Source organism: Balearica regulorum, chromosome 6 (genome assembly GCF_011004875.1).
Source record: "Balearica regulorum gibbericeps isolate bBalReg1 chromosome 6, bBalReg1.pri, whole genome shotgun sequence".
In the NCBI taxonomy this organism is placed as follows: domain Eukaryota; kingdom Metazoa; phylum Chordata; class Aves; order Gruiformes; family Gruidae; genus Balearica; species Balearica regulorum.
In genome coordinates this window covers 1599764-1624035 of record NC_046189.1, presented here as the reverse complement: position 1 = coordinate 1624035, position 24272 = coordinate 1599764, and the positions used below count along the sequence as shown (strand labels likewise).

At 45.8% G+C, this 24272-nt stretch overlaps 1 protein-coding gene across 22 annotated transcripts in view; it reads right to left on the bottom strand.

Annotated features, from left to right (window-relative positions):
- Positions 1-24272, bottom strand: part of HDAC4 (histone deacetylase 4) — a 248648-nt gene that overhangs the window by 75229 nt on the left and 149147 nt on the right. For 13 of the 22 annotated variants that reach the window (XM_075755864.1, XM_075755867.1, XM_075755853.1 and 10 more), the window contains 3 exons: positions 22115-22265; positions 17793-17913; positions 12032-12153 (listed from right to left, as the gene is read on the bottom strand). In XM_075755864.1, coding sequence (XP_075611979.1) covers positions 12032-12153; positions 17793-17913; positions 22115-22265 — 394 coding nt within the window. The remainder of the gene's footprint in view (positions 1-12031; positions 12154-17792; positions 17914-22114; positions 22266-24272) is intronic. The other 9 variants (XM_075755862.1, XM_075755856.1, XM_075755863.1 and 6 more) reach the window with 3 other exon arrangements.

The following is a 24272-nucleotide window of genomic DNA, read 5'->3' as shown; positions in this document are numbered from 1 at the left end:
TGGCCAAGGCCAAAGCCAACGCCGGGGAGGAGAAGGTTTGTTTATTTGGGGAGCAACTTGGTTACATCAGCGCTGCCACCGAGTTAAACCATATCTAAAAACACATCAAATACTTTGAAAATTCAGGGCTGCCAAGGGTGGGTGTGCATGTATTTCCTGAGACCACAGTCTGACTTGCTTTGTGTACATCATACTTTTGAGAGACTCTCTTAAAAACTTCTGCTGTACCCAAATCCTGAATTTTAATTTCTCCGGAAGTCAAAGCAGAGCTCCTGGGAACCCCCAGCGCCTCTGGGTTAATGACAGCCGGCAGCACCGAACCCGTTTGCACAGCAGAGCTTATCAAGTTTCTATAAAGGTAATGAAGCCTTAAGTCAAGATTCCTCCTGCAAGATGATTTTCTCTGTAAACTTTCTGATCTCTTGAGTATACACGAAATATCTGCTTTGGCGCTTGAGGGCTCCTGGCAGTTATGAGATTTGTGAACTGGCCCAATCTTTTCCCTTCCTCAACCTCTTAACAACTCCGCGGCTTAATCCCTTTGAACCGGCAAATCCTGCGCTCTCACCATTAACTACCGATACACTCGGCTCCCCCTACTCCAGGGCCAATAATCTACATTTCTTTAGAAGAATTAAAACAGGGTTTACAAACTGATTTGAATTCACTAAGTCTGGCTACAGATATATTTCCCTCCGGTTGGCTTTGACCACTGGGTCACGTAAAAGATCAAGCCTGACAACGTTAATTGCAGGGCTCAAAAATCAGAAGGCTGATGAATTCAAGATCAAATGCTTGAAGTTATGCCATCAAAACAGTTCTTTGATGAAACTTTTGGGAGGGAAAAAAAGGAAAAATAAAGAGCTTTTCATGACTGTTTTGGACAGAAAAATGCCAGCAAGAGATAAAGGAAGCACTAAAAAAACCGTGTCAGACTCCTCAAGATGATGCTCAAAATGCAGCATGAAGTGCATTAGCAAAGGGGGAATCATCTTATAGGGCATTTGCATATAAAATGGCAGGGGACTGAACGCAAATCTGTTATGTGCTGGGATGGCAATATTAGAAGAGTGGACCAGCTAAAATACAAGTGGAAACTCCAACGCTGTGAAGTTGACTTCTTATAAAAGTCATCTTTGGGCATGTGAACATTTGGTATCTCATCCCACATCCTTCAATTCCTAGCTTTCATTTGTTCCAAATACTGAATATCAGTAACTGTCTAGATGGTCCAGTCAAGACTTTAAAGAACAAACAGGAACGTGTCCCAGCTGTATGCCGACACATCCATTTTCCATACGTCCGCCCCACCAACCAGCAAATGAAATACAAGCCTATGGCGCAGCTGTTGAAAGGATCCGTCTTCCGACGAAGAAAAACATGACGACAAAAACTGTGCTTCGGCACAAATTTTATTCATACGCAATTTATACCCCGCACGGTGTTCATCTGAAGTATGTTTTCTGTTGGGAACAGACAAGTAATTGTGCGGCTTTCAAATACAGAGAATGAATCGGTTAGAAACACCTTAAAAATGGGCAAGGAAACAAAAGATCTGGGGTCACAGATTACCCAACGCGACCAGATACGTCCCATACGTAAAGCCACAATAAAAACATCCTTCCATGGAACAGGAAGGGAACGAACATAGAAAAGTAAAGCCTTAAAAGAGAAAACACCTCGAGAATAAGTTACGGCGAAAGCAGCGTATTACAATTTGTCAGGAAAAAACCCTATTTTCAGGTAAAACTATTCCGTGTATTTCTCCTTCGCTTCCTCGGCTGGAGGACGGAGTTTTGAAACACCACACAGTCTATTTAAAGAACCGTGTTTGTTTAGTTCGCTCCGATTTTGTTGCTTATCCCCCAGATATTATCCCAAATCTAACATGTCATCAGGACCTCAGAGAGCGTAATCCCCACGCACACTTAATTGGGTGCTGTGTAGCCCAAAGCAGGTGAATTAAAATTCAGCACAGGCAGCGCAGAACAGTCTCAAATTCAAAGAATTGACATAGAGCATATTTTATAATAAAAGGTGTAGCTTTCAACAGAGGCATTTCCAAAACTCAAATCACTAATTTAAGTTTACTCAGCTGGTTTTTAAACTACTACATTAAAAAAAACAAACAAATATATATATATATATTTTTAAGCTGAAGAAATCTGTCCTTCAAAAATATAAAATAGGGATTTTAAGCAACACGCAACTATCAATACCAATCAACGCAGGTTCGATGTTTTCTCAGGAACACCAATTCCACTGAAAATCTCCCGATATTCACCCCGTCAGGCAACATGCCCCAACAAAGCCTTGCTCCCCACCACTGCCAACTAGCATCAACTTCAGAGAACTGGAGACGAAATTACAAAACTTACTGGTCTGCTACATCTTAAGGTGAAATCTTCTAAACAAATGCCGTGAAGTTATCGAAAAATCAGTTTGATTCCTGTTTAGCAAACAAACGAAGCCCGTGCCCAACTCTGAGTCAGCTTCCACAAAGCCAGTGGGATGTCTTAAGCAGTGACATACTTAATTTGGCCTATAATAAGGATTTATACAAAGAATATTTTGTTTTCCTCCGAGTAAATTAATAACTAGAACATAAGCCAAAAGCTTCCCTAGTTTTCACAGGCTCAAACCCAAGTTGCCCCTCTTCTACGTCATTTATTGCAGCAGGACCCATGTAATCCAATTCTTCAACGTTGATGTGATTCTCATTGTTTTCTTCCTAGAACTGCATCCCCTAAGCTGCTGAACTAATCTGACATTAAGTCTATGTAAGTCAAAAAACACAAAGTCCTGGGCAGACTTTGCCGGAGTTTGTTCCCATCAGCCATCCACATTTATGACAAAAAGCAAACAACGCACCATGAAAACCCCAGTCCCAGTCTTTGCACATCTTAATTTCGGCAGCTGGGGACTGCGAAGGGCTGATATTCTTTTATTATTATTTTTAAGCTTCATACTAAGCCTCGGCAGCCAGGCAAAGGCCAACGCAATGATTTTGTCCGTCTTCTAACGTCCACAGGTAAACATGGGAGAAGGAGAGAGAGATAGCTGTCTGGAACTGGCCTTTTGCACAACCCAAAATTTTAATAAAGATAAATTATCTTTTGCTTGAGCAGGAGAGACCACACGTTCTGCAACTGCGCATTCGCTTCCCCGCTCTGCCGTTTTGTCGCTCCCTTGGCTGGCTCTATCCCAGACTTTCCCTACTGCTCCTCCGCGTGCATGGCGCGATCTCTCCTCTCCAAAAACCCATGGATCGTGACCTATCTAGTCAGGAGGACCCGGTAAAGCTGGACGTGGCAAAACGGGCGAAGAAAAAGATTTAAATAGTCTCACCGTTAGCCCTCCGAAGGCCAAGTGAGCTGATATTTTTGTCAATACTTGCAGGCATCAGCATAGAGGAGGACAAGAATAATACGGTCCCTCTCAAATGTACCTATGGAGACAGGTAGCGTAGGACAAAAATGGCAGCAGAAAATTCCCAAACCAGAATGCGAAACAAGAATAAAACCAAGACAGCCTGCTCTTCTGCAGCCACAAACTATTTTTTATGATCTTGGTACAACGTTGGATGGCATCACCTGAAATAATACGTCTAGGAACGTAGGAACATGATTAGAAAGGGATGGATAAAGGTATTCGCTGGGTTTTCTTCCTTTTCTCCTCATTTGGTGTCGGCACATGAAAGTGCTATTTATGGAAGACTGTGTCCTTACAGTGAAAACTTATTAAAAGTCAATATCTGGCACTTTTCATGCTGAAGTTTAGTAGTCGCAGCATCTCAGCAGTAGAAAGAAGGCTTTAACACCCATTAAACCGAGCGCACAACGTTGACGCTTTTTACAGCTTTGCTATCGTTTGCTTGCCTGCCTCCAAAACCACGCAAAAATCGCAGCGTGACGGAGCTCCGTGAAGGTTTCCGCTGTGCATAGCCAAAACTGGACCAAAAAACCAAATACCACATCTCGCCCCTGTCCTTCTCTTTCCGAAGCCTAGCTAAAGACAGCAGCTTTGCACAGTTCCAACTATTATCCGAGAGGAAAGATAAGAGACGTGTGGAAGGGGATAAGGAATAGGAAGGAGAGAATGAGGTCCTCCAAACGAGTTTCTCCAATAAAGCATTTAAAACAGCACTGAGCTCTGCGGAAGGTAGGAGACGAACATGAAATTTCTGTACAGCAACCAAAAAGCTGCAGCGCCCGTAGCAGAGGGAGCTACCGGCTGCCCGAACGTCAGGGCAGGGAGCAGCACAAAACCCCAGCGAGTGACCCATGGTGGCCATGATTTCCAGGGACAATCTCCTTCCGTTAAAATGAACTTCTCCCAAAAAATAAGTAAAACTCTACAGGCATTTTAAACTCAAGAATTTTACTGAACTGTAACTTGTCCAAGGTGGGTCAGAACACGCATGGTGGTGTCCCCTCCACCCTTCATCAGTCTCACGGACCCAACCAAGCACTTGTCTTTGAGCTGCAATCTGTTCTGCGCCTGGAAACCTTCCTGCCATGGCCACCGTGACCAAATCCATGCCCTGCCCGATTTCTGCAATTTGCCTTTTGTTCCCTCCTCCTTGCCCTGTCCCACAAGCATCTCCCCTCCTCTTGCCTGATGCTGGGCTGCTCCTATGGGAAGGAGTGACCAACCCTACCTCCAGCCTCCTCCTGCCCTGGATGCTCTTCCAAGGAACCCTAACAGAGCAACATAAAGCCAATAAATCAACCTCACGCTGCCACACACGGCTGCAAACCGCCGCGGGCCAGGACGGGGTGAATGGTGCATTGAGAAGCCACAGTAGGACAAGGCTCGAGCGACGCACGGTTTCCTCACAGCTCAGCTGTCGCGTTTCGGTTTGGAGGAATCACTCCACGTTACCACTGGGACGTTGTTTGCGTGGTGCTCATGGTCAAAGCTGTCCCAGGGAGGACAGGCACACGCCCGGCATGCTCTCCTAGCTCAGGCTTGACTCTCCTTTCTGCTAGATGCAGTGACCCCAACGCCAAGTGTCTCAGCTCTGGCCAGAACAAACCTGGGCGTGTATATCTATATACATCTCCACACACCTATACATATATATAGGTGAAGCGTACACACTCCTGGCAGTCCCTGTGAAGCTGGGATGGAGCTGGGAGGACCGAGAAGGAGAAGGATGGCTTCACAATGACTGAGGGCTCGGTCCTGGGCCTCCCGCAGCCCCTGCTCCCCAGAGGTGACGCTGAACCCGAAGACTTCGTTTGGTTTTCTACCGGAAGAGGCTCCTCCTCCGATGCGCCATTGACGGTACTCCTCGAGAGGTGCTGTGATGGAAGGAAAGGGGGTGCCCCCTCCTTTTGCCTCGAAGCAAAGCTCAGCACCAGAGAGGAGCACCCAGGGTTTGCGGCTAAAGGAAAACGGGGGAGCGAAGAGTTCCCTGGCGGGCGGTTAGACCTGATTGTCAGAAGAAATGGAAGGACTAAAGCAAGCTTTTGTGCTCCAACTCCAACGGCACTTCGGTTTGTTGCTGCTCTCTGAAATTTCAGTGGGCCGGTCTGAAGAGCTATTCTATAGCATCACAGGAATAAAGTAATTTTTGTCTTTAATAAAGTTATTTTTGGATTAGAGAGACTGACGTCCTCCACTTGGAGCAAGAAAGGGTACGTACAACAACGGGGATTTCTCACGGAGGCCAGTGCCCCCTCTCCGCGGAGCACACCCCGAGGCAGCGCGTGGGTCCCGGGGCCGCTCGGGAAGGCCAGACCTCCGACCACGTCAGCTGGAAGGACAACGTGGGTGGGAAAGCAAAGATGCCTTCGAACTGGAGTGACACTCCATGCCGTACAAAGCTCAAAGATTTTCTCTAAATTATACTCCCACACTACACTGGGATTTCAGCCTACTCTATTTTCCTCTAAACAATCTTTGTCATAAAACAAACCACTTTAAAACACTCCAATAATCAGAACCAACTCGGAGAGGTATTATGCCTTTCTTGACGAATGCAGTGTTTTAATTATTGACAAATCCTTTCATGTTCCCTTTTCTTTCTTTGAAACGCAAGAAGTTCGGAACAATTTCACCTGCTTAGCTACAAATAATACTCAAACAACTCTGTGCTTCTGCAGTGCTGCGAGGAAACCAACAACATCACGGGATGCTGGATGCTTTCCTCCCTCAGGCTCCTCTCTTTTGCACGGAAAAAAGAAGAGTATTAGCAAACAGGAGACGGTTAGTGCCAGCCCGTGGGCTCCCCACGGTGAATCAGGGAGCGCACACCGTGCACAAGCTCTGGTTTGTGGTGCCTGGCAGGGACGGACCACGCCGCCTGCTTCATGGCCGGCCCTGGGTGGGCAGCGAGTGACGGGGACCCCGCAGCCTGGGTACGTCTCATCGGCACCCATCTAAGTGCAAGCTGGGGCTTAAAAGCTGTGGTTCCAAATCTGCTCATGTTTGATTCAGCCAGAACAACAACATCGGCCTCTTCTGTTTCTTTTAGGAGGCTGGTGGGCTGGAAGCTGAAGAGGTTCCTGGGACCATCAGCAGAGGCGACGCCTGTGTCAGATTCCTTCTGCAGTAGGTCCCAAACGATGGTGAAATTCAGGAAAAGTACTGGCCAGGGCCAAACTCTGCCCATCCGCACCACACACAGGCAAGTACGAGAAGTCTCCTCTTTGCTGCATTCCTTTACTCCTCGAGGGAAGTCACTGCAGCAAAGGGGTGCACAAGCCACGGTCTGATGACGACGAGCTGAAAATTTCTTCTTGGACCTTTCCTGCCAGCTCTTAACTGCGTGGGCTGCGAAGGTCAAGGACAGCTTTTTTCCTTTACCACAAGCCCGAGGCCACAGTACTTGACCTATAACCAGTTCTCGTTTTTCTCATGCAGAAGGCAAGAGACGTTGCTGGGATGGGAGATTTTCGGGTAGGATACTTGTTCTTCCCTGGTCCCCAGAAAAAGGGAGCTGAAAGAGGGGTCTGTGACACTTTCTACTTGTCATTTCTCCCCAAGTACATACCACACGCACGCACACGCTCGTTTGCTATCTCGGCAGGAAATTCAGGGACAGCTACTTGCCAAAGATGTCTTTGTGAGCTCCCGGTCTGGCACTCGATTCAGTCCAGCTTTGGAAATAGTGGAAACTCACACCCTGAGATGCTATCCCACAGCTCTGCAGCAAAAACATATTTGGGACCACAGGAATCCTTCACCTCCTTAAAATCTTCATGCCCGTCGACGTCCTTCTGATCTTCACCTCCCCAGCGCAGCCAGCTGTGATACTGGAGGGAAAGGAAAAGGCCGACGTGGAGCCTCAGCGACGCTTCATGAAACAGTGACCGTGGCTGCAGCAGCCGTGGGACAAGTAGCCCCAGGAACCGAGCCAAAACCACCAAAAACCAGCTGCCCGTTGCTCTTGAGGGATGCAGGAGGTCTTCTTGTGCGCAACGAACCGCAGCGGTCTGGCGTACGCCAGAAAGTTGAGAAGCACAAACCAAAAAAAAAAAAACCCAACCCACCCACCAAAAGGGACAAAATGAAACGATAGCGCGTTTTTGGTAACATCAGCTTTGTCAAAAAATCCCACCTCTGCTGACAGATCTGTCAGGAGAAAGGTTTAAAGGGCAGGAGCCGGCCCAAATAAGCAGCAGCAAAGGCGCGAGGAGGGTCGAAGGAGAGCGGCTGTCTCGGGAAAGGTTGGCTTTATCCAACAGAAGAGCAAAACGAGAGCCGAGCCTGCTCCACAACCCGGATGGGTCCCGCGGACGCAGGCGTATTTATGCTTCCGACTTTGGAGAACATCTCTTGTGAGTCCTTCAAAAGAAATGAGCTGTTTTTCTCACTTTGGGGTCAGGTTTAAATATAGATACAGGGAGATGTTTCCAGTTCGTGCATCCCAGCGAGCTGAATGCGTGTTGGCCGGGCAACTCTAGCAGGTGCCGAGTTTGGCAAAACTTCTCCCAATTTTAACAACTAATTGAAATGCTTGGCTTTCGTTAGAAATCCTGATTAGCTGTCAAGTCCCAACGAACACGAGGAATCCTTACGCTCCCTCTATGCAGGAGTAACTGGGAAAGCTAGTGTCCGACAGGACGTGGTCCAGCCTTGCACAGGATGTTAAAAAAACCCCCACAAACCCAAACAAAAAACCCAACGTAAGCAAGAGGAAAAACATGTTAAAAAGTTAAATAATTCTCTTATTAGAAATCTCAATGACGGTGGTCGTGCCACCTTTCTAATTAAGCGCTTAATATGTCCACTGCTCATATTCCACAAAGCGGAGAACACCGTGAACGACCTTGCTCCTGGGGAGAAAAGGAGGACACTGTACTCCTCAGAAAGGTAAAAACACCTTCAGCAGCTCCGAGAAAGCTGTTGACAAACAGCTCTCGGGGTTATCAAATCAGGCTACAAAAGATTGCCGCAACCCAGCCTCTAAAATCACTCTGAAAGGATTCTCCAGGGATTTTCTTGCAGGGTCCCAGTACGGCACATAAGGAAGCTTCATTAAATTTGGGAGGCACCAACCTTGATCCAGGGGCAGGAAAGGTCGCTCATATTTTCCCCTCTCAACAGCGGTCGACAAAACGCATACACTAAAGGAAATGTATATACAATAAAAGCAACTACACAAAAGGGGAAATAAAAATTCTCATGTTAATCCAGTTATTTAACAGCAAAAGCACGAGCAGCACCAACCCAACTGTGCTCAGTTCAGTTTAAAAAAAAAAAAAAGGAAGAGCTCCCAAGCGTTTAGATAGAGGGAACTGAGTGAAATCCATCCCCCAGCCAGGCTAAAAACAGGATTCAAGCAATTAGTAACTGCACCAGCCAGCAGCCTGACAGGAAAACAATTTCATGCAGAAACCAAATGGCCAAGAAACTGGAACATAATTTAGTAAAACAAAGCAGACAGGGTAGAATTTCAGGGGACAGGATGCATTAGGAGCACGTTGCAAGCGTTGACTGTTTCCCATGCCGAACGTTTTGGAGACATTATTCACGCACACGTCTGCTTCTACCAAAGCCAGCGTGGCCAGTGCGCCGCGGCTCTCCCACAACAGTCACAGGCCAGTTTTAGCCCAGCGAGCTCTCCCCGAGCGTGCAGAGGGATAACCTGTGACCACATCGTCGTGATTTAAACAAGAGTGAGCAAAGAAAGGCAGCACTTTTAAAACCCGGCGCAATGACATATTTATTCTTCCCGAACGGGTTTCTCACCGCGCGGGACATGCTGCCAACTCTGGAAACGCACCCTAGGAGCAATGATCGATCAAACCGCCTTCCCGCAGCCCCCCCCCCGAGTCACCCTGCCCCTAACGATGGCGGTGGTTGGATTCCAGCCCTGGTAATCAGAACCGTATTGTGATGGACTCTGTTATTTGAGCTGCAAATACTTAATCAAATTTAATAAAATTGGACTACAAGATAGGGCAGTTTTAAATTACAAACACAAAGCCAGAGTTTTGCCTGGTGCCAAAAATCTGAAAAGCTCGCCCGTAATAAAGAACTTTATTTAGGATGGGCTCCAGCCTTCCCTGCCTTTTGTTTAGCCCAGACTGTTCAGGAGCCTTTCTTCTCCAAGCAACTTAACATTCTTGGCAATGGGATTTCTGCAGGATATCGCTGTGCCAGAGACTGGAGTGCTCTTGCGTTGAAAGGAAAATAAAAGACAACAACAACAACAGAAATTCTCCCCTGAACCTCGCAACGTATCACAGACCAGTCCCCAAAAGATTAATGCTGGTGCCCAAAAAGAACAAGCATCAGCATTCTGGAAAAACAAAATCAGCTCAACATCTTGCTCTTTGAAAACAACAATGATTTTGGTTGCTTCCATTTTTAATAATGTGATTAGATACATTTATCATCCTTAATTCACCCTGTCTGACGGGGCTTTTATTCAGACGGAGGCGTACTGAGAGCTCAGTCCGGGGAGCAGCAAAGGGGCGAGATGCGCAGCCGCGTCCCTTCTCCTGCAGAAATCCCCTCCGTAACGCTGGGAGCAAGAAGGGCGACTGATCCTCAAACGCAGCCTGGCCAGGAAGGTCCCCCGACGGGGGAGGTTTTGGAGCACGTCAAAGCCTGTTTATGCTGCGGGGATACTAACACACCAGAAACGGATCACCTGCTTTCACAAGGTATAGGAAAGAGCTACAAATCTCTCAGAATCACGCTGCCCGCAGGTCCTAAGTGACAGGTATGGTGCCAAGGGACGCCCCCCTGCGCGGAAACGCTGCGATTTCCCAGCGGAGCCTGAAAGCCTTCAGCAGAGGAGAAGCGAACGGCAGCAACGGCTGCTAGCAGCTGAGCTTGCGTTTCTCTCCCATGTACGCCACGCACGTCTTTGTGCTTTGCCGGCTTTAGGGCTGAAGGAAGTCTCCTTCTCCATCAGCACTCACCTCCCCCATGAAAGGCAAAGTCCTGAAGCCCAGACAGCGTCGCTTCGGCTGTCCCGGGCACTGGTGTCGCAGGGTGTTTGGTCTTTCATCATCTAGAAGCAGAGATTAGAGGATGCTTCTACCCTACAGCAAATCCATTTTTCTAAGCTCTGCCTCTGGAGTCCTCCAGAAAAGGCACAGTTAAAACTACCACCACCAAAGGTACAGGGTGTGCCCAGGGGAAAATAAAACAACCAACCATATCCTGAACAGGGTTTGCCAATTTTTGATTGACTTCTTGTGCAGCTGAGGTGTTTGCCACTTGCCAGCCAACCCACCATGCCCAGTCTACCGCACAGCAGATGGGAATCCATCCACAGATCTGTCCGGCAAGCCAGGTGCTATGGTCTGGAATGAGAAGTTCCCAAAAAAGTCTTTAAATCCACAGAACCAGGAGGCAGGAGGCACAAGGCGTGTGTGTGGAGGTGTTGGGTTTTTTTCTCATCAGATGGTGAAGGAAGGAAAAACACCCCGAGTTTACAAAGGTGATGAGAATTGTGTTACGATATTCACCACACCGAAGAACCGCTCTACTTCCATTAGGAGAAGTACCGTGAGAACAGCCACATCCCTCCCAGAAGGCAACGGAGGGGCTGCCAGCTCTTGGGAACGGACTCAGGGCAGCCGATTTCAGCAAAGACTGTAGCGAAGCCACAGGGAGATTTGCTTTAACGCACCATCACCACTCCTTATCACGAGGATGACACACTTTCTGAGTACCGGTGCTCATCTCTCCACGTTTGAAGCTCCACAAAGCGTACAGCACCTGCAGAATGTCCGAAGTTCAATCACGCCTCCACTTTCCTCTTACCTCTGCCTTTTCAGGCAAGCTTTTTTTCCTATTCTGAAGCCATTTCCAACGCACAGCACTGTCTGCACCATCCACGCGAGCAGCACCGCTCCTCAGATCGGGACGAACTCGTGGAAGCTGAGCTATTCCCCGAAGGAAGCAGCCGAGGATCACGAGCCGGCCAGGTTAGAAGCTGAGGCTGTGTTGGCTTAGGCACGCGATACGGAGCTGAGGACCACAGCCAACCAAAACAACCCGGTTTACATAATATATAGTTGAGAAATAACTGACCTGCTTTGCCACCGTGCAGGGAAAAACCTAACTGAGAAATAACTGTCTAGGTGTGAACCCAAACCCTTGCAGGAAGTCCCGACGCTTTGACTGGCAGAAACATTTTTATTTATTTTAAGTATAAACTTGTATATAAAATGCAAATCCCAGAAGAAATGAACTTTTCTTGGTACTTTTCTCACTCAGCAAAACATACTTTGACTTCAGACACCCAGATCTCTGTATTAGCTTCGACTTTGTGAAAACATCTCACAAACTTTGACACACAACTCCGCTGTCTCCTGCCTGCAGCTCTGGAAATCCGCACACCCAAAGCCACTCCGGCCTCCCTCCAATGCTGCGCAGAGAGTGACAGACGAAGGTGGAGCAGGACGGAGCGGGCACTTGATAAATAAATCGCCCCACAAAACACAGCTTTTTGGTAACATACCTTTTTTTTTTTTTTTTAAGAAAATAAAAATAAAAATTACGAGGACCAAGCGTCACAGCAAAGACAGTAGGTAACACAGAAAATCAACGCGAGCGCTACCTGTTTTTCTGAGTGGGAAGTCGTCTTTGGAATCGTACATCCCCAGTACAGGGTGATTGTAGGTGCCGGATACGCCACTTTGGGGTGGGGAGCTCTGGTCCAGAGAGCTGTGCTGTGTCTTCCTGCACAGAAGGAAAGAGAAAGAGAAGGGAGAAGCTTCACACCAGTGACACACAAAGGGAAGGAGTGCAGCTCGTCTGGCATCTTAGCGGGGAACAGCGCAGAGGAACAGGGCTTGGTGCTGGCTTTCTCCTTCTAGGCGCTCGTGCACAAAAGAAACCGAAGTCTAATATACCGGGAGGGAACTAAACATAGGCTTAACTTTCAGTGTAAGAACTACCCTGTTGAGCCTGGCTCAACTCATGAAGGTATTTCACCAGAAGTATAATTTTAAGCACGTACTTGGGCTGGGTTTTGCAAAGTCATGTTCCTGACACTAAGCACGGCTGTCATTACTCCCCTCACCTGCAGCCTGAATGACTAATTTCCCTTCACCGAATAAACCCCAGACGTAGCAGACGAAGCCCAAGGACGAACCAAAACCGAAGGATGAGCACATCGGGTGGCACAGGTTTAAGCTGGCCGACAGCAGCCGTGCCGCATAGGTGGTCGTCTGCCTTTTGCTTCGCTGCCTCCTGCCCCGAGTACCTAGCAGAGATGGGGCCAAAGCACTCAACACCTTTCCAGATTAACTTCTCGAAGCTGATAATTTATAGCTTTGTTTGAGCAGGCTGCTGGAAGTAAATTACAGTCTGTTTGCTAAGTATATTAAATAATGAATGAGTTTTCTAAGCCTCCTACCAGTTTTTTGGCTGCGTCTTTCCTACTTAATGACTTGTGCCCGGCTTTGCCATTTCTCAGGAGCTCTACCAGCCCCAACCAGTACAGACTTGGGGAAGTCTCCAGACCGTGCGTGTTAGCAGTGCAGCTACATCAAGAGAACGACTGATTTAGCCACATGGCTGTCAAACAATCTTACATTTTAAATTTAAATAAACAGAAATTAAACCCTGTATTACTTCTTCAAAATACTAAAGAATATGGGACAACAGAAAGCGAGGACATCGTCAAAAGAAGGGAAGATTTGAAATTTTACAGGCATTCTTGGAGACCTTGGTTAAAAATATTCTCCTACAAAAGGTTCTTTAAGGAACCAAAATGAGCCCTTTCCAGTTGAAAATGACACCAGTTCATCCAATTCCTTGGAAGCTCAAATCAGAAGTAGGCTGTTTGGTGAGGTACGCAGCATCAATTCCACCACAAGCTGTACCCTCCAAAAAATAAGGGGCTAACGAAACGTAAGGGAAATGCATCAAATTTTCGACATGGTTTTGTTACCAAAAAACCCTCTGAAAAGTTTAGTTGAACATCTACATCAAAATTTTCGATAACCCCAGTTCTCACCAAGCGGCATGATTCCCTGCGGTTTCCTAATCCTCCCCCCCTTTATATTCCCACCTCCTCCGTACGTACAGGCAGAATCAATTTTCGGGCTCTTACACAGTTGTATTTTTCATTAGCATTCGCGCACATCATGTACTCTTTTACATTCGCACCAATAAATGCCCGCATGCACGCACAGTTTAATCATCACCTGAAATCAAAACAGAACCAAACTGAAAAATATTTGAATCCTTCCCGAAAACAGAAGTCGCTTTCTCTGCCCGGATCTGCTCATACCATGGGAAGGCAGCACAGAGAGATGTTTCACAAACAGGAAGCCCGGACGCTGCAAGCCAAGAGCCCTCAAACCCACCATGTCACACAATGACTTTTTTTTTTTTTTTTTTTTTGCTCTTGCCTATACAAGCAATAGACTTTTTCTTTTTTTTTTTAATTTTTTTTTTTTAAACCATGACTTAAGCCGCACAATCATGTACATTGAAGCTATTTTCATCACTTTGTTAGGGAATGCGCTGGAGCTCAAAGGGCCTGTTTAGATGTGCTTTGGGGTTGCTGAATGACAGATATTTAACTCTGCAAACAGGAATACATTATACGGCTCGAGGACTGGGATCCAACACCCTACGCTGCTTCGAGCAAAACGCACTGGTCTGCGTGCCCGTTCAAGAATGTCAGAGGACCTGAAAGAGATGAAATTGTATACTGAATCGAGTTTGCAGGCATTCCTGAAAGCACATACCTTCGCATAACGCACCTCCTGTTCTTTGAGCTCTGAGGTCCTTCAAAAACCCACACACGATACTTCAAACACGATCATGCAACGCAAACCGAATATATATTCAAACATATGTATCTGTGCTAGAACGTTTTGTGTACGGAGACTGCGGGCACCCATGTACGCTGCAATAATTGAATGCATAATTATATCTCTCTACCTCCTTCCCATGTAAATAACTCAGTTAAACTCCCTTTCCTGATTGCTACCGCGTTGAGTGGCTACTTCCCAAGCGCATTTCTGACAACTTCCTAGGGAAATAATGGCCCTGGTTGCTAAGCCCGAGGTGCTCTGTCTGCGTTCCTGCTAAGCCACTCTTACTTATGTCAAGTAGCTTCAAGAGCAAAACCTCCCGGGAGCGGGGCTGTCCGGCGGGTTCAGAATCCACGGGAGGGACAGTCTGACAATGAAATTCAAGAGAACCTCTTCTGTTGCTGCCTATCATCAACGTAATCTGAAAATTACAGTCCACAAAGCTATTTTAAACAATTACATTTAGACTGGAGCTGTATATATTAAATAAAGAGTTTACAAAGTGGCTTGAATACCACAGAGCTGAAGACTGAGCAAGGACTCTGCAGAAGCCTCCAAGAAAAATTACTGAGCGTTACTGAGCTCCTTCCTTTCTTTTAGCAGATCCTTTGGACTACGACTATATTCTGAAAAACCTCTAAAAACTGGTCCCTTTTCATCTCAGGGGTTGACCCGACGTGCGACCGTGCCCCGTCGCATCAGCGATCGAGTAATAAAAACACTTGCTGACTATAAACGCTCAGTGTCGCACCAGGGACCGAGAGCGGTGAATGAAGTTCAGATCCAAGGCACCGAAGGCAAAAGCGTCTGGACATCTCGGTGGAGAACCGAAGCCTGGCCCAACGGCCCAGGGGAACGGCAGCTATTTCACATGTCAGCAGAACGTATTTCATGTCACAGCCGCTGACGCAGAACCGTGGTGGTGTTCAATACCTCTAGGAGATCTGGTTTTTTCCAAGTAATGCTTTCAATTTTTTTTTTTTTTTTTTTAAAAAAGAGGAACTCACAAACCTTAATAAGACCAAAGGAAGTGCTTAAAAGCAGGCGTGTCATTTAAAAGACTATTTCAGCATCTGTTACCACTTAATTGGCTTGCCTGCTCACAGTAGGAGCATCAAGTCTATCTTCTGCAAGCCTGGTTTGCGTGTGCTAAAGCCAAACACCACCCAACTGAATCACATTAGAAGTATGTGCGTACAGAAATATCTCTATAACCGAATCGGTAACCTATGAGATGCCATATAACTAAATACTAATAGGCAATTAATTTAAAGGTTTTCTCTTTTTTAAAAGAATATATTTTTGAAGTAGAATGGAAGTGAAAAATCTTCTATTTCTTTTTTCACTGCTGAAGGGTGCATTTAGAAATCCTCCGCAGCACGGTAAGACAGCAGAGTCACGCAGCCCTGCTGCCACCTGCCCTCCTCAAAGCCCGAGCAGAACGGGCTCCTGTCCGCCTGCGGCTTATCACCCAGCCAGACCCTTAGCAAGATCTGTGATGCCTCGGAAGCTCTTTCATCCCTCTTCACATCTTGTGTTAGAATCCAGAACACCGATCCTCTCCCACCACCAAACAGATGGAGGAAGAGGAGGGGATGGCAAGCCTGTTAAATCCCTCGGGGAAAAAAGGATGGCCGCTTGCGCAACAGTCTGTATGTCGTCTCTACCTGTTGGCATCCCTGGAGCATCACAGGGAAGGGACATTTCGATCAACATACGGCACTATAAACCTCAACGAGATGTCGCTGCTCAGAAAGTGCTCAGCGTTAGCTTGAAACGAAGCAGGAAACATACTGAAACCTTAAAGACGACTTGTCTAAATAACCTCCCGCATCGCCCTGTAACACAGGTGGGTGCTGCGGACCGCTGCTCTTCCGTTCGCCTCCGAACGCTGGCTTCTCGGTGGAAGAGCGGTTAATTGAAAACTGTGCAAAACATAAGGAATTCAGACCGCTCCCAGATCTATTTTTCACTTTTCTAAGTTCACCGGTGATGGCAATTCTATGCCAGGTTTCTCCAGGGCCAAAGGATCCAAGGTTTTGAAGAAAGCACTCATTTACTATCCTTAATTCTAATTGACTTTATACCACTTTTGCACTAACAGGCATTTTAACCAACTGGAGAAAAAAAAAAAAAAAAAGAATAATTTAGTGGCTCAGAGAGTCTTCAACCACCTTTAATAAAATCCCCACATTACTTAGTGAGGCTCAGTTACGAAGAGTGGAAAATCAGTTACCTAAAAAAGATACTGACGTTGTCCTTACTGAAATTCCGTTTCTCCTATTTCTTCTACTATCCTTGATACCGACCTAGTTGGCCTTAAATATTATCTTTACCTAAACTAACAACATTTTACTACTTTAACCTTTACCATAACCATACAATTTTCAAGGCTCCAATTAGATTTCCAGAGATGTATTAAAACGGCTCAATCTCACCCCAGTGGAATAACGTTTGAATTTTGCTGCCAACTACACGTCACCATTTCTGTACTGGCTCATAGCTGGGATACCTTGCAAATTGAATTTCAGCTTAGTTTCTTGGATTTGGAAACATCTTCCGGCTATGACCTCATCATCCCTGCCTACGTGCTAATTTCTTAAGACTTAAAATACTGTCAGACAGTCGGCTTGAACACAAATTTCACAGCAAAATTTCCTTGACTTTTGTTATTCAAAATTTCATGAATTTTGCAGTCACTAAAGACAACGTCCAAAACACGCTGTGTTTTTTTTGCCCCCTTTTTTTTTTAAAATATAGATATTCACAATGTTATAGTAGTGGAAATTTTCGAATCATCTAAAATTTACTGATTTTCTTTTATACAATAAAGAAGTGAATTTCTGGAACTGAAACTTGTATCTAATTTATTATGCCACTGCTTATATTTGCTGTTTGGTGCATCAGAACTAATCGAAGAAGTCGCTTTTTGTTCCCATATCTCTATAACATCAGCTGTTACCTTCTTGCTCCCCACGACATTTGGGTTTTCTAGGAGATCAACAGTTGAAAATTCTCAGCTGAAAATGTAGATGTTGGGGCAACTGTGATTAGAAGTGCAGACAGGACACACTTCATGTTTTCATCAATTTACAGAGAAGAGCCAAGTAAAACTTCCAACTTTGAGAGATTAAGATGAGAAGTAAACATGAAAGGCTTTCAAATGTAATGCTAGCTCAACTAACCTGAGTTGCAATTCACTGAATATAAAAAGTAATTTCCCCGTTTTCTTAAAGTTCGTTTTCTAACACCTGGTGGGATGCAAGCCTGGGTGAAAAGCTAGAGAACTTATAAAGGTTGGTCCTGATAGTAGAACTTGCGAGTTCGAATAACCGTGGATTAAAGACGACAGCAAAGACCTCTACTCACACAAGACCAGCACAGAAGATAGGAAAGTTATTCACACCGAAACCCTCTGAAAAACGCACAGCAACGTCAAACCCTGGGTCTGTCGTTGTTGTGGTTCATCCCGTAAACACATCATCTCCAGCAATTGTGAAAAAAAGGTGGCACCGGCTGAATCGTAAAGATAAGCCCAGTACCACTTACCCATACCAGAAGCGAGGATCACTGGATATACAGTGGTTGAGATTCCGGTGTGCCAATGCCTTCTTCTTATTTAACACAAATTCTTGTAACTTCATCTTTACTTCTGTGCTTGCCACTGCACCTGAAATGTCAGAAATTAAAAAGGTTATTTCATCAATTCGCATACTTTAAAGAATTTAAATTTCTAAAAAGATTCAGAATTCAATCTTTGATTTCCAGTCCAAAAGAAGAACTTTTCTTTCAAAGAGAAAAGAACAAAGCGCCTCCAGTAAGGAGCTCTCCTCCTTTTTTTTTCTTTAGCTTTGCATATAATCACAACTTATGTTTGAAAACAGAGATTTAATCAGAGATTTATCATTTCACTATAAAAGATTTCTGAAGAGGATTTTTACACTTGCATAGAAGAACACTCAGAATAAAGCACTTGTACGAGGTATTTCAGCTTTCTTTTCATCAAAGGTATTTAAGAAAAAGGGCCTTGTGTACACTCAAGTTTTTAAATGTCACATCTGCAAGCAGAAGGGGAATGAGACGAATGTCTCATATGTAGATTTCGTCTTGAAAACTCTTGTAAATAGGGACCTCTTTGTTCAAAAGTATCTGTGTACAATAAGACCTACATAATATTCCAATTCATTTACAAGTGTGCAATCTATTTCTTCAAATAGAAAATCTAACATTTAAAGAAGAAAGTCAGTAATTTTGTAGCGTAGAGTTAAAATGTCAACTGTGTAATTTCTAATCATTATTTCCTCCACAATAGAGACCAGTCTGTTTTACTGCGATGATGGATTAAAATTATCATTTGGTTGACAGAACAGATTCGCAGGCAGAGTTCCTGATGGAGTAATGCATAGAAAGTTTGGCAAGCAGAACGTGTGGAAAATGATGGTTCATCTATACCATGGCGTAAAGCAAGAATTCCAAAGGAAAATATCTGGGCTACAAGAAAATGAAAAGGCCAGGAAAACTGTCTGCTCTACCGGGAATAAAAAACTTAAAATACGACAGGGTGATCTTTTGTCTCCTGGATCCTACTCAACAATGACATTTGACAGACCGGGGAAACAATTTCTCGTTATCTCCTCAAGAAAAGAAAACTTCCAGTATTTCTATAAAGATGTAATGTAGTTCAACCACCAAAGCCATGTTGAAAGGCTGGAAAATCCACTTTTTTGGAGCCCTGTGTTTCTCACTAGTTCTACAAAATGTACGTTTGGCGTGTACCCCAATGAGAAGTTCAACTGAGGAGCTCGAGACAAATTCATATGCATGTAGCAAACCACGTGGCAAGACCAGAATAGGTGACAAACTCATGCTTAAAGGCGTTCTCTCTCCAAAAAGTGTCATCTTTAATCTATTAACCTTTTTAAAATAATCAAACATGGCTGTGTTCTGTCAGTTTTGGATAAATCTGACATTATCTAGAAGACTTGAAGCTAAACATTTTTGGATCCTGAGGTTTCTAAAAGCTCCCCTGTTGTGTCTTCCTCCTTAATGAGAAGCTGAAAGGCTCTATATATGCTTAACAAGATAAAAACGTGTAGGCTTCCCCTGCCCAGGGCAATGCCGGAGCCACGGGCCAAGCTGTCATGGAAGACCTTCTGACCTTTACTCAACTCTTGACCCTCGAGTTGAAAGATCAAAAGAAAAAACCCAACCTAACTCACTGTTAATATCCTGTACTGGGTTATTTTGGACCCAGTCATGTCGTTACAGGCAGAAGTGCTGTCCAATAGCCAGTGAAGATGTTAAAGAGGACGCCGAAGGCAGAAAGGGACAACCTGTCACATATGCGATAGTATACATCAGGCACGGGTATAAGCGAAGAGGACAAGAGCAGAAGTCAGGCATCAAAAGCCCATACGTGTGGAGTAAGCAGGAAGCAAGGCACTCAACCCCAACGGAAGCAAACGGCACGGCAGAATAAAAGGAGGAGGAGAGAGAAGGAACTGGAGAGTAAGAGCTCACGCAGCCCTGGCTGGGGGGACAGCTGGGCACGGCGGGGACAACCCAGCGTGGGGAAGCGAGGCCATTCATTTCGAGGGCTTGAGTGTCTGAGAGGAGCAGGGAGCAAAGAGCAGATCAACTGATAAAGACTGCAAACAGGAGAGAGCCACAACGAGCAAAGTACTGCAGACAGGATGGCTCTGAAGAGCCAAAAGCCTGAGCCAGGTTACTACCGCAGAGACAAAACCAAGTTACATATTGTCCCAGGATCAAACAGTATCCGAACGCGGGATAAGGCAGGGGTAGCTCCTGCACGGAGGAGGAGGTTGCACGACAGAGGAGGAGAGGCGCAGAACAAATGGAAATTAGTCGGGGTAAGCCCTGAACGATGGTGTGGGCTCATCACAGCTGGCCAAGTTGTAGGAGAAAGTCCAAGACAAGCCACGGTCCAAGGCTGCCTGAGCAGCAAGGGATCGAACGTTGCGTTCCCGGAAGCGTCTGGAAACACCGATGCATAGGACCAATTCTAGGTTCAATCCTGACAGTGGGAAGACAGGACGACCAACCATCGCTCCTTATCCTGCGCAAAAAACCACCTTTACTTTCACGTACGTTCTCCTTCCTTTCGTGAAAGTGGTGCTTTTGATCAAAAGCTTTACGACAGCAGACATCAGTTCACGAGGGACGGGTTAAGGCTCCCGGGATGAGAACGCAAGGAGCCGATATTATGTTAATCTAAACCGATTTGTGATTTGCTTTCTAAAAGATACAAAACAATGCACTTTGGCTCACGGTGATGGAGGAAGGAGGGAGAACAAACTACACATTTATTATGCGCTCTTCGTATTTCAGATCAGGACAATTTTAGCTGTGTTGCGCTTAGCAAAATTTTCTGATGTGAGAAAAATAACTTAAGTATTCTTAAGAGCTGAGGTGCTATAATGATTATACACCATAGTACTTCTTAAATAAAAGTAATTTAAAAATAAAACTGTAGCCATGGGAACAGGATCTTCAACTTAACATCCCCAAATTCCGGTTTTTCCTCTACACCTATGTGTTTCACCCAAAAGGCACTTTGATGCTTTTGCCATTTTACCGAGCTTCAGGCATTTGTATTTATTTGCAAATTACTTTAATGAGAATAGCCAGATATCAATTTTGCAGAGAGATCCAGCAAAACATTGATTTGACATCAAGAGCTGATGAGAACAGCAGGGTGAAGTGGAAATGCTTACAGCTTTCCTCCAGTTCGAACCGACTGCCTTTACTCTGGAAAATCCCACAAAGCAGGCAGAGGACAACGAAACCATCGCACGTGGATAAAGCAAACCTGCGCTATCATCACCTTTAGTCGCTCCTGCATGTTAAACTGCTGCTTGTAAGCAGATTCTGACCCTTTGGGCTTTCCAGTATTTAAAACGAACGAAACCCAAACCAACCGCACGCGGACAGGCTGGACCCCCTACGAACTGCTTTGGGAAGATACTGGGGTAGGTCCCTGCGTTCCCTCGTTTTGCCTGCCGCTTAAAGTCTGTCGTCGCAAGATGCACATGCAGGGAGCGGGGAATTCAACTTTCAGATTTATTTTTTTTTTTAGTCCCCTAGACCCCAGCCCTTTCCTACTAGAAAAATTCTTCTTGGAGCTTCAATCTTGCTCCCAGTCGCCAGACAGCATCCCATCTCCCGCTACCCTTCAGCCCTCTCCGCTTCTTCCATCCCAGGCTGCTTTATTTCATTTGAAATGAAGACCTAACGAGTTGATAGTACAACTTGGCGAGGTATTTTTCCTCCCATTCACTTGTAAAAGAAAACCGAACAAGCAACCAAAGTGTCTTTGATAAGGGAAATTGTGAGGCCATAATCATTTTACTGAATCTGGTGAAGTGCATAATGACACGTGGGAAAGCCAACCACAATCTGTAACCTCATGAAAGAAGTACTTTCTGAATGAAAACACTTTAAAGCTAAGAACTGAGAACTCGGCTACATCTTGAAAGAGTGAAATTAAGAAAAGTAAAAGAAAAAGAAAGGCAGCGTGCATCTGGTGTATTTTATGGGCTTAATATTCTGCCTCCATTAGGAATGCTGCCAAAAATACTTCAAAAACGTTAAATCAAGTAAAGAGACGATACGCTTCCTTTTGAAAAACGCTAAAATGGCATTTATTAAGACAAAAATGAAGATAAAGCATAGAAATGCATTTCTCTCTCACCCTCAATACCTCTAACAGTTTACATAAGCTCCCCGTGCAGCCGAGCTCTGCAGAGAGACCATCGTGAAGGTTTCTCCAGCTTCATAAAGCCGCTTTATGGCTTCCATTCATCTCCTCTACCTGTCATCACCGAAACAAGTGAGCTTTTGCTACTTACTCTCTTTTCCTTTCTCTTTGTTTTTTAGCTGCTGAAGTTTCTGCTCTCGGTGCTGCTTCTCCAGCTCCTGCTCCTGTCGGTGCTGCTCCAGCTTCCTCTGGTGCTCCAACAGCTCCTGCTGATGCTTCATCGCCAGCATCTCCTGCTGCTGCTGCGGAGAAGGGACGAGGGGAAAAAAGAGCAAATTAACACCATCGGACTTCCCAGAGCTAAACCAGAAGGCGCGATCAGGTGACAGTAACCTTGTTTTGTTCATAGAAACAGGAAAAATGGCATTTCCCTCGTCTAGAGGCTCCTGCGCCGCGACTCACTTCACGTAGCCCCATTTCTGGTTCAGGACAGCACTTGCGCTAAGTCGTCTGTTTGAAGTAAAACCCTATTAGGTCAACCTTAATTATCAACGTACCTTGTACAAATCCTGCACTGGAGGAATATCACTGAGCTCACCAACTCAGGCACTCGCAGCAAAATATGCCACCATCAACGCGAGCTCTGCAAGACCAGTTCGGTTCCCTTGCGCATCTGCTTTTTTCTACAAGCCATGAATTGTATGGCTTGGCACTCCGGTTTCTCCAACAGCCCTTCTCTCTCTCTGGGTACACAGAGGAGCTTCCATGGACTGGGACAACTTTATCTTTTTAACTTCATCAAACACTGGTCGCTTCCCGCCTGCCGTGCAAACCTCGCATCTCAAGCTAAATGCAAAAGCACCGGCTGCTTTGTGGGCATGATCACCACCCATTTCTGAGCCTAATCATAAAAGAATTGGTTCACTATTAAAAAAAAAATAAAAAAAAATCCAATAATCTCTCGAGGAAGGATTTACCCCAGCCCTCTTGACTCCCACACATTCACGAGAAGAACTGAGACACAGGCTGTCTAATTAAGGTCGAGATTTGCAAAGCTGTCATCGAACGGGATGGCCACGACTTGAAGCACCGAAGGCTCCTGCCCACGTCCACTGTGCAATTTTCCCCCCTGGATCTCCAAATCCCAGATGCCCGTGGCCACATCAACCTCCTGGGAGTTTTGGGGTGGATCTCCCCGGCCCAGAGCATCCTTTAGGGGTCCAGGGGGGATTCCCCAGGGACCGGCGGCGGCGGTTTGATCCGCCGGGCGCTGGGGCCGTACCTGTCAGTGCTCAGAGAACACCCGCGTCTTGACAGCCGGCCAGGAGCAAGTGGGGCTGCGGAAAAGCAGATGACAAATGACAAGTCCCAGCAGCTTGCAGCTCGGCTAGGTGTGAATGGATCTCCATGGGGCTCGCAAAAGGCGCTTTCCCCTGGCACAGGGCTTCTCCCTGGAGTTCCACTGAAAATCGCTTTTTCTTAAAAAGCTCGAACTAAGATTTACCACCTCCCCGTTTCATTTGCACCCTCTCCAGCTAAAGCCACCTACTTGGGCTGTTCCCGTTACTCTCGCAAGCTCCCCTGAAGGCAGGAGCACGCCGGCTCCCCGCCGCCCCGATCGCCTTACCCCTGCCCTGCGCTCTTTACCTTGGCAGCTTATAAACTAGCAGATTGATTTTAAGCTGGCAACCTTCACCTTCAAAAAAACCCCTTACCGCTCTGGCGATAGATGAGACTTCTCCGAGGCTGGATTTAATGGGGTGCCTGTGCTCGGATACCACCCACTGCTCCGGGTTCCCAAAATCCCGTATGCAGGAAAGGCATCACGGCAAGCCACGGCTCTTAAGACAGGGAACCTGCTCCCTCCGAGAACGTCTCACTCCATCCCTCTCCAAACCCCGACAGCATGTGCGTACACGAGACTCCCACCCCACGTACGTTGATTTTTTTCCTTCTCCTTTTGCGCATTTTTTTTTTCTATTTATGCTTTTGACGGCAATTTCTTATTTTAATTTGGGGTATTGTACATTTCTACTATCCGATGCTTCAGCCGCCGATACACTATAGACGATACGCATAAAATTATACCGTTCTATATAAAGATGCAGAAAACTAATGTAAGAGGTACTTTACAATCTGCCTGGCTATCTGCTGGAAACTCTCGATGGAGGAGTCCCTGCTGCTGCCAGTTCCAAGCAGGCAGACTGTTGTAAAACACTGAACCCCAGTTAGCAGAATTTGCGGTGATTGCACCTATGTTTCCTTTCCTAATTCTATTGAATTTTATGTAAACAACAAAAAAACCCAGA